Below are 10,635 nucleotides of genomic sequence, written 5' to 3'. Positions count from 1 at the left end.
GATTGTTTGCTTAAATACTCAACTGTATTACTCTGCACTTAGGAGCTGTCAGATATTAAATCAGAATGAGTAATTTATTAAACAAAGCAGTAAAGGTGCATTTTACAGCACTGGACAGTCTGTACTGTCCTTTGACCCCTGTCTCTCTTCAGTGGTGGTGCCAGAATGGGGAGTGACACAACACCCAAAAACACAACTCACACTCTGAATCTGGGTTTGTTGAATTTAAACACAGCAGCAGTTTGGAGAGTAAACAGCAAAATGCAAACGTGCAGGGCTGGAACATTTAGTTTATCTTTTATTCCTGCTGGCACTGTAATGGTTGTAATTCCTTCCAAAGCGCTGAATGAAACACAGAGATGTCTGTGCACTTAATTAACATGCAAGAAGTTTGTCTCTTAAGAGTGTTTTCAGGACAGAGACAGTGAATTTCCAAACATGAGTTTAGGAACTAAACCCATGGAAGTTTCTTTTATCCCCTTAGAGTAGTTCCCATCCAAACCCTTTAACTCTTGGTGTTCCAGGACCTGCCTGGAATGAATGGAAATTCACATGGAAAGTTTTCACTCCTCAGGGTTAAACACTGGGAAGCATCCCTTACTCCTGTACTTTGCCAACACTCACACTCTGAAAAAGGATGTGGGATATTTAGTTTAGTAAGAATCTGAATTGGTTTGATGTGCTACATACAGATCTTTGGGAGTGCTTCTGAAGGAAAGGTTTACTAACACAGGACAAGATCTAGTTGTGCCAAGCACTCAGATTTTAGACAGGATCCAACCATGTGTAAAAGCTGAAGAGACAAACAGGGTGAAGAATGCTTTTAGTTTTATTTATACCGGATTTGCATCCACACACTTCTGCAGACGCAGCTCCTGCCCTGCTTTCTGAGGATGACACTACACCGGTTCCTCGGGGGCGGAGTAATTAACGAAATCTCACGGAGGGGGTGATTAAAGTGTTCCTGTGTCCCCAGCCGGGCGCGGCTGCTCCCGCCGTGCCCTCAGCGGCCGGGAACGGGTCTTCACCTTCCCGCCATTTTCGCACCGGCTGAGGCGCGAGCGCGCGGACGGGTGCCCGTTATTTTTGGCGGGCTTCGCCTGAGGGCTTCACCTGAGGGATGACCCTCAGCCCCGTCCCTCAGGGCTGATCCTCAGTGGTGACCCTCAGCCCCGTCCCTCAGGGCTGATCCTCAGTGGTGACACTCAGCCCCGTCCCTCAGGGCTGACCCTCAGCCCTGTCCGTCAGATCTGGCCCTTAGCGCTGACCTTCAGAACTGACCCTCAGCCTCGTCCCTCAGGGCTGATCCTCAGGGCTGACCCCTCAGCGCTGACCCTCAGCCCTGTCCCTCAGGGTGGACCCTCAGCCCTGTCCGTCAGGGCTGACCCTTAGCACTGATCTTCAGAACTGACCCTCAGCCTTGTCCCTCTGGGCTGAACCCTCAGGGCTGAACCTTCAGTGCTGACACTCAGCACTGACCCTCAGCCCTGTCTGTCAGGGCTGACCCTTAGTGCTGACCTTCAGAACTGACCCTCAGCCCCGTCCCTCAGCGCTGACCCTCAGCACTGACCCTCAACCCTGTCCCTCAGGGCTGACCCTCAGCACTGACCCTCAACCCTGTCCCTCAGGGCTGACCCTCAGTCCCGTCCCTCAGGGCTGACCCTCAGCCCCGTCCCTCAGGGCTGATCCTCAGCCCCGTCCCTCAGCGCTGACCCTCAGGGCTGACCCTCAGCCCCATCCCTCAGGTCTGTCCCTCAGCCCGGTAAGTGCTGACTCTCAACATGGCCCTGACCCCCAGCCTCACTCCCTCAGGGCCTGGAATCTGCAAAGAGCAGTTGCATCTTAGGCGTGCACCTGTGGATCTTCTAAGTTCAGTGCAGCTGCTTCTGTGTTTTAGGATTTTGTTCGAAATTATGCCAGTTATTTGAGCTGCAGTGTTAAGAGAAACTGCCATAAAATCATGTGAAATTTGTATGTGTTTGCAGCATTAATTAGTTTGCTTTGTTTATCTGACTTCCATACAGCAAATTTGGAGAAATCAATACATTGCTGCCTGTTAAGATTCAGCAAAGAAATGAAAAGGAGTTTAGCTGACACCTCGGCTCGCAGCACAGCAGGTACCAGCCCTTCTTATATGCCCTGCTGTTCACACCTCATTATGCTTTTATAGAGACATAAAATATATTTATATATGTCATATTCATACAGGATATTCAGTATTTAGCCCTAAATCCACATTTCCTGAGGTGACTTGCATGGGTTGCCTGTTTATGGCAGCACAGGGTGAGATTTTAGATGGATTCAGGGAACTGGTCACTGAGGGAAAGGTTTCATTAATGCGATTATGTGCAGGACAGAGGGCTGAGAACATAAATTCTGTGAGGGAATGGCCTTTTATGTGGTTATGAAATGCAATTCCTATGTGTAATGTAAAATAATTAAGTAATTTTATGTACTTGTTTTAAGTGTGGGTTGTGTATTCTTTTGCTATTAATATACCATTGCTTAAATTTTAATTTTAGGTTGTCTGCCTGTACCACTGTTCAATCAGAAAAAAAGAACTAGACAGCCCCTGACTTCAAATCCACTTAAAAATGAACCAGATACTGGTTCTGGGACTCGTAGTTATGACTTCTCTCCCTCATCATTCGGTAAATAAGACTTTTTTTTTTTTTTGGTGCCTCTAAGCCCAAATGAATCTTAATTTACTGATTGTATTCTGTGAAATCAGACATTGTCTTTATCAAGAACTATATGCTTCCTTTATATCTATTTCTGAAAAGTTCATTATGTAAAAATTGTCCTCCAGGAAATTTCTTTCTCCTCTGTACAATTGAGCTTTTTATACTTCTTGCTTGAGGGAGTTTGACTCTTTGTGTCACGGAGAATGAAGTAGCGCTGGCATTTAAATAGAGTGTCTTGAAACTGACCTTTTGTTTTCAGTTGATTTCAATCAACATTCAAGTCCTGTGTTACAAGAAGAAACATTTGTAAGATGTCTTTCTTGTAGTTCAGAAAGGAACTTCTGTTCTGCAAATGGGGCTTGGAAAGAACGGTGCAGAATTCTGCTTTTAGTGCTTTCATTATGTTTTACTTGTAATAAAGTTTAAAAGTTTTCTTACAGTAAAGTCTCTGTTGCTAATAAGTCTAATGTTTGTCACTGAACTATTGTCTAGAGAAGCAACCTACTTGTTAGAGGTTGTCTTATAACTACAAATATCAAAGGATCACATTCCCCTTATTTCTTTTTTCTTCCTCCTTCCCATGTGAGCCTGTTTGTGGGACATTAAGCAGAATTGGAGGCCTACAAAGACTTACTACCTTTCAGTCTTTTCCATTTTTATCAATATGCAATCCTTTGTCTTTTGAAAATTAGGCTGGGGAACTGCAAACTCAGAAGTGGATGAACTGCAGAAAGCAGCAAACAGTGGGTATGTAAAAAGCAAGTTATTTGTTGCTTTTTTGATTTTTATTTGGATGTTAATTGTTTAATGAACAATCCATGTGTGTCTTACAATAAAGCTGCTGCTGTGTCACTGATACTTTAAACTTGTCTTTGAAAGCCAAGCAGAACATCCGATGGCTCCTTCCCTTATGAAACCACCAAATGCATCAAAGTTTAATTTAGCAAATGCTGGAAAAAACGTGTCTGCCTGCAGGTTGGTGAAGCCTTTAATGTCTCTTACCCTTCCTTTTTGTTCTTATGTGAAAATGCATCTCACATTTTCCCATATGCCTGTAGCAGTCAAAGAAACCCTTTTAATCTTACTCTCAGAGGAAACCTTGTTTATTTTATTTTAGACTTATGAAAATATGTGAATTTTGGGTCAGGAAAGATCCGTTACACAGGGCAGGACAATAACTGAGCAGGGTTTTAAGGCCTGTTGAAATCAGGTGGATTTATGCACAGGTGTAATCACTGCCCTGTATATTAATAAATTTGGTATAAACTCAAGTGAGTTTGGAAATATTTAAAGCTAAAACAACAATTTATGGATTGCTTTTATATACTTTAATCACATAGCTCAGTATTCAGAAGAGGTACTGTGACACTGAACTGTTGTATTGCAGGAACAGAAATGAATATACTCCTCTAAATAAAACAGCAAATCCAAGATCTGATAATGGAACTTCTCAGAAGTTTGAGAACTTTTCAAGCAGTTTGAAAACTGTCCAGCAGCAAAAACACCCTGACAGTCGTAACCCATCCCAGCTCATCAAAACAGACACATCCAAAGGACAGTGGCCAGTGAAACCCAACACTGTGGCAAAAAGTCTGCAGGATCGTAATCCAGCATATAAATTTAACTACAATAATCAGCAAAATAAAATGAATGAAAACCAATTTGGTTGTGTCCCAGAAGATAAAAGTCAGGTAAAACTTATGGGCAGGGTTAGTAGGAAAGACACAATGAAGAAAGCAATAAAGAAAGAAAACTGGTGGAAAATGATGAGGTTTTCATCAGCCCTTAGTAAAACCTGGAGATTCTGGAAATTTCGAATTGAGATTTTCATACTGTAATAATCTAAAATCCTCAGTAAAGTGGCAGGGAGTTGTTTGTATATTCTGAACAAATGCTCTAATTTTAATGTAATTGTTGCCTATTTAACATAATAAATAAATGCCTGTGTGCCCTTTGAAATAGCAAGTGTGTATGTCTAACTTAAGCTTTTGTCTTCATCTGAAAGGAAATTTCATCATCTCAAGTGAAAACTAAAATAAAAAAGAATTCTTTGCGAATCCTGTCTGCAGTCATTCAGAGTGTGAGGCACTGGAGCCAATATTCCTATAAAACTGCACTGTTATTTGAAGTTTTAGGTAAGCATCATAGATTGTAATAATATAATCTGATAATAATGCTCAACAACGAGTGAGAATTTTTCAATGGCTAAAATACTTAAATCCACAAAATACTGCCATGAACACCATCTAATTTCCCTTCCATTCAGCTATCAAAGGTGACTGAACCAGGTACAAAATTAACACTTCAGTCATCCTCCAACATCAAGTTTTTCTGTCCTGTTTCTTTCCTTTCCTTGTTTTTAGAACGTGTTTATTTCCTGTTTAGTAGGAATCTTCTGTAGAGTGATACAGTTTTACAATATTTTTAATACAATTAATCTTGGAGTGATTAATTTTTGCTTAACGGGACAGGCACACTGGATTCTGCAGTCACACCTGGAGCATATGGGGCAAAGAACTTTCTTCTGAGAGATGGAAAGGAGACCCTGCCTTGTGTGTTTTATGAAATTGTGAGTATTCTGTGTCCACACATAACACAGTCACCACTAGCTCCGATCCTTTTTATGAATGCAAAAAGAAAACATAAATTTACAGTGTAAAAAGCAGGCTGAAAGCTTTTACCATATTGTTCCCAATTTAGAGCAATAGTCACTACTTAAGCATCCTCTTCTGTTTGAGAAAAACAGGTGAGACTTTGAGTTTAGCTTTTAAGTATCTGGTAACAGGAACAAAGCTGATGTAAAGGTCTTCTGTTTAGGTTTCTGGTAGCCCTCAGAAACCAGCCATGTGGGAAGCTTTCATGTGAGCTGATGTAATTGTTTCATGTGTTTATTATGCTTTGATGAAGGACCGTGAGCTTCCACGACTCATTAGAGGTCGAGTGCACAGGTGCATGGGAACCTATGATGCAAAAAAGAACATTTTCAAGTGCGTCTCTGTAAGACCAGCAACTGCTCAAGAACAGAACACTTTCCAAGACTTTGTTAAAATTGCAGATGCTGAGATGACAGCATATGTAAAAACTATGAATGAAATGTAAAAGTCAAAATGGTTGTCCAAACCCCAGTTTTAACTAATTGTTACCCATCAAGGCTGCACATGCTACAACATTTACCCAAACTACCAGTGAAAATCTGGTTAGACATTTGAAAATATCACTGTGCTGTGTTATCCAACAAATGCTGTGTGGTGTTCATTGGGTTCCCATTTAAGTGTTACCTGATTAATGGTTTGTTTTTTAAAAAATAAATAGTCAGTATAATACCTGTATAAAATAACAACAGACCCTGAGGCTGTAGGAAGATTCCCAAGGACACAGAGGAAGTAGAAAAGAAAGAATTATTTGAACACAGAACTTCCTTGCCTTTGCCACAGAAATGTCTTTCATGACAGATGGACCATGGACATGTTTATGTGCCTTTTCCTTCAAACATTACCTTTCATAGGTTATTCCTACTGTTCCTATTTCCTTTTCCCCTACTTCAGAAGCTTTGTAGCAGATCTCTTGGGAATTGCGAAACAAAAGAGTTGTCAAGAAAATAGCAAACAGTATGGGGATTTTTTTATTATTTTATTATACAGTGTTGGCAATTGGAAATTTCACATTTAAAATAATTGAAATATTGTATCCAACAAGTCAAATACAGAAAACAGTTAATATTCTAAAAAGGAGCCAGCTAGTCAACGCAGAAACACATTAATGGAAAATACAGCTTTTAGTTACACTTAAAAAATTATATATTTAGAATAAAACTTGAACCTGGTCCAGCAAATTGTAACAGGAAAACGCTTTTACACAGTTTAACGCGCAGACAGTCTTTATTTTAAAAAGTGATCTGTCAGTGTGAGCACAGGCATTGTCAGCAACAGGGGAGATCTGAGGGATGTGCTTTACCAACTACTGCAGGATCACTGGAATTGTCACCACACTGCAGTGTGAGGTGGGCTCACAGCACGGATGCTTCAAGGAGGGTTTTGCCAATCCAGTTGCAGAGGTCATGTACACGTGTTTGATTTATTTAAATATTATAAAAATGTTATAAAATGTTAAAGGAAGCTCCTAATGGAAGCATTAGCTTGACTCATAAAAGGTGCAGAATTTTGCAGGATGCAGAGGTTGATGATTTGCACAAGAGAAGTTGAGCTTTAAGAAGTAAAGGATTTGGTACAGCAGTGTTGTGAATTGTGAGACTCTGCTGTAACAGTAATTTAAAACTGCTTCCAGTTAAGTGATTGATGCTTCCAGTTTTGCACATGTGAAACTTGTGTTAATAAGTAATGACAGGAATAGGTCCTTTGTCTACTAGGTACGTTATGGCTGTTAATAAAAATCTAAATTCATTTTTCTTTTCAGGAAGTGTTTAGATCTTTGCAAAAGAAGTTTCTATTTGACACTAACAAATCACTTTTTCTAGTGAAACATTAAGTGAACAGTCGTAAACATTACACAAAACATAAAAAACCCTACTCAATACAGTTTATACACACTACTCAACATTTTTCAGTTGTTGGGTGATTTTTTTCTTGACCATATTGATCCTGTCTTGTATAATGGTTCTAGTGTAAAGGCACAGGTTGGTTAGGAAAGAAAAGCCTGCATCTCTGTCTCTCTACTTTGTGGTGATTTTCTTTTTGCATGTTGTTTGTTATTCCTCACTTTTCTGACTCTTACATGAAAATTATCAATCTCAGCCATTCATTAAAAAAAAGTGTAAGACATCACTGAAAAGCACATTAATATACAGAAGTGACTGAAATTTATTCTTCTTACTTTAGGGCATTCCTTCAGCCTGTTTTGTTAAATGTTTGGAAGATTTAATTTCTCAGATTTAAAAGTGCAAAGCACTCATGCTCTCTTTCTCAGTGTACTTAATTCTGCATTGGAATCTGCATTTCCGAAGAACTTGCTAAGTCTATGTGCAGAAATTGCTTTCAGAGTGCGTGGAAATGTAACAACAGGACAATTATTTTGGAAAACAATGCAATGTTCCATTGAAGTTTAGAAGGGTGAGGAATGTAAACAAGACTGCAGAAGTCTTTGATGTATATTAAAATAACACAGTGATTGTTCTGTTTGCATTTTCTTATACATCCTCAACATGTCTCTGTCTGTCCCTTCATGTACACCTTCTATTAAAAAAATAAAAATTCAGGAATCAGTTGGACTCAGCTAAGTGAAGAATAATAAATTTGATCACCTGGTTTGTGCCAAAATACAAAACTAAGAAGAACAGCTCTGAATTAAATATAATCTATGTGATTTTTCTTTTTAATAAATAATAGAAAATAAAAGATGAGAATAGAATTAGAATTAAAATTTAGTTTTAAATGAAAAAACACAACAGTGGTGTGAGATTAGAACCCAATGTTTCTTTTGCTTAAGGCAATCAAGTGCACTTATTTCAAAGCTTGATAATAATGAATTCAGTGCTATTGTGGAAATCAGACCTCACAAAATTTCCCTACAGACTGATGAAATATGGCCATTTGTACTTCTGACACAGCATCAGATTTTTGCTGGTCATGTTCAATAGCATTTCACTTCACTTTTTTGTTTTACAATCTGGACTCTGAATTGCAGTGGAAATACTGGAATTATTTCATTCTGGCTTGTATTATCACTACAGATAAGGGCCATTGGGCACAGACATTTTTGTAAACAGAGATTTTTTTCTTTTCAGCCTTAAACAACAAAACCTAAAAACTATAGCTGTCATAGTTCAAAACATTTTGTTAAAGTCCACTTAGAATTATAATTTTAAAAATACTGAATTATTTTTAATTCTTAGGATTTTTTTTTCCTGTTGTTAAAGTATTAGATCATCATTAAGCCTTTGGAAGTAGTTGGACCTCTCAGAAGAAAAGAAATTTCAATTTTACCCGAGAGTTCATGAAGATGTCTCTATATCTTGGCAATTAGAGCAGAAGTAAAAACTGTGCCCAGAACTTAAAATATGCAGGTGCTGTTAATATATACAGATTAAAAAGAAACTTTTCTTGTATACAGTTTTTTACCTATCAATTTTAATTTTAGGCTGTGGCTACTAGTAGGTGCTTTTTCACTAATCAAAATAATTGTAACAAAATATCATTATTAATTTTAAAGTTAGTGGGTTCATAAAAGTTCTGACATTTCACAATATATCAAAAGTGAATTGAAGCTTTTAAGACTCACAATTTTGAGACACAAAAGAAACTGGGAGGTAGACAGATGTTTTGAGGATAAACTGATTATTTTTTGTCTAAGGCAGTATGCCATGATCTGTTTAGAGCAGTGTAAAGGCTGCTGATTAATCCCATTTCAATTCCAGAGCGTTCGCTGCTCGTGCTTACGGAAGACTTTCAATGCACTTTTGGTCTTTGTCAATCTGACCTTCTCTTCCCCATCTCCTCTCCTCTCTTTAGCAACACAGCCAGCTGGAAGTGCTTCAATAATTTCTGCCCATTAGTGTAGACAGGAATGTTCTGTTCTTAGTAATAAAATACTATAAAATAGTAGGTATTGGAGTTGGAGATATGTGCTCTTTTGGTGCATATTTTGCAAAGAATGGTAAAAAGACAGACAACATGACCCCAACAATTGCCAGCATGTACCCCCATCCAATCTGGCAGTCTCCTGCATAGTAGATGTCTGAGTTCTCACAGAATCTCTTCACAGTAGCAGAGTTGAAACCAAAAGGGTAAACCAAAAGCCCAGAAGCCATTATGAACACTAGAGAGGAGGAAAAAAAAATCACACCAGTTATTATCAAGCATTAATTCCTTAGGAAAAAACTAATCCTTATTTTAGAAAGGCAAATATATATAATATTAAAATCAATGGGAAAAGGCATAGCTTATAAAACCCCCTTGTGATTGGCAGATTATTCTCCTTTTCATAATTACCTCTTATGGACAGCAGTGGTGTGACAAGGCAGCAAGTTGGGATTTTTTTCATGAGAACTCTTGCCATTAAATAACTTCAGAAACGCTGTGATCCAAATTATGTAGCCATGTAAAAAGTAAGGTGGTTCAGATATAATGGAATCCAGAGGAGAAGAATTCCTAAGTTGGCAGATTCCAAACCAGCTTCACTTTCTTCTCAACAGTATTTTTGTGCTTGAGACAAACAATTACTTTGTTCTGCCAAATAGAAACTTTCAATGAAAGAGTTCAAATACATTTTTTTAGATTCTGCTGATGAGGTTCTGATAATGTGAGACTCCTTAGTACCGACTCAAATTGTTTAAAACATCCTGCATTTGAACAACTGATGAAAAACAACCATCTATCTTCTTTTTATTTATTTATTTTATGTCTCCTGACATGGGAAAGCCAGGCTTGCCTCCTGCAATAACCCTGCATTGTCCATTGGCTTTTAATAGAACCTCACAGATTTTAGTCTTTAAGGAATCCATGTCATACTCAAATATCAGCTTATGCAGGTAATTGAATCAACAACAGAACCACTTTTCCAACTTTGAAAACAAGACTGCCCAAGGTATAACTCATAAGTAGAATAAAGATGCATGAAAATGCCCCAGGAACAGCTCTTGGAACCTGATTCTGCCCAGCCTGGAAGTGGAGAGGGGCCGAGCCAGGCTGGTGAGAGGGGTTTCCCCTCCTTTTGTTTGAGAGAGCACATTTTCTTCTCTATCCCTTCTGCTAATCAATTACCACTGTGTTAAAAATCTCTATTTTAAAAGGCTTTATTTTATGTACTAAAAGATACCATGCAGCAGTCCCTTGTCTTCTCCTTTTTCTAGGACAGTGTTTTGTTCAGATTCAGGGTAGTGATTCAAGAAGCAACCAGAATTAACTGTTATGTTTGAGCTGATAGATAATTCATAACCAGCAAACATCTAATGAAACATTAGGAGTATAAAACAAACACTGTGTGCAATTCTCTGTGT

The 10,635-nt window shown here is 38.6% G+C and overlaps 2 protein-coding genes across 7 annotated transcripts in view; one reads left to right on the top strand and one right to left on the bottom strand.

Annotated features, from left to right (window-relative positions):
• Positions 1–1,649: 1,649 nt before the first annotated feature.
• The window catches only part of SPATA22 (spermatogenesis associated 22), a 41,438-nt gene continuing 32,452 nt past the window's right edge, over positions 1,650–10,635 (top strand). For 4 of the 6 annotated variants that reach the window (XR_010349208.1, XR_010349209.1, XR_010349210.1 and 1 more), the window contains exons 1-8: positions 1,650–1,762; positions 2,025–2,117; positions 2,523–2,651; positions 3,377–3,431; positions 3,564–3,659; positions 4,072–4,375; positions 4,690–4,819; positions 5,156–5,253. Coding sequence is in view for 3 of the 6 variants with exons in the window: in XM_064394290.1 (XP_064250360.1) it covers positions 2,075–2,117; positions 2,523–2,651; positions 3,377–3,431; positions 3,564–3,659; positions 4,072–4,375; positions 4,690–4,819; positions 5,156–5,253 (855 nt within the window). In the remaining 3 variants the exon portion in view is untranslated. Of the gene's footprint in view, positions 1,763–2,024; positions 2,118–2,522; positions 2,652–3,376; positions 3,432–3,563; positions 3,660–4,071; positions 4,376–4,689; positions 4,820–5,155; positions 5,254–5,501; positions 7,903–10,635 lie in introns of those variants that run through there. The other 2 variants (XM_064394288.1, XM_064394289.1) reach the window with 2 other exon arrangements.
• Positions 7,523–10,635, bottom strand: part of LHFPL7 (LHFPL tetraspan subfamily member 7) — a 57,017-nt gene continuing 53,904 nt past the window's right edge. The window contains exon 3 of the mRNA XM_064394292.1: positions 7,523–9,455. Coding sequence (XP_064250362.1) covers positions 9,229–9,455 — 227 coding nt within the window. The 3' untranslated portion in view covers positions 7,523–9,228. The remainder of the gene's footprint in view (positions 9,456–10,635) is intronic.

Source organism: Passer domesticus, chromosome 19 (assembly GCF_036417665.1).
Source record: "Passer domesticus isolate bPasDom1 chromosome 19, bPasDom1.hap1, whole genome shotgun sequence".
In the NCBI taxonomy this organism is placed as follows: Eukaryota; Metazoa; Chordata; class Aves; order Passeriformes; family Passeridae; genus Passer; species Passer domesticus.
This window is presented reverse-complemented; position numbering and strand designations above follow the sequence as displayed.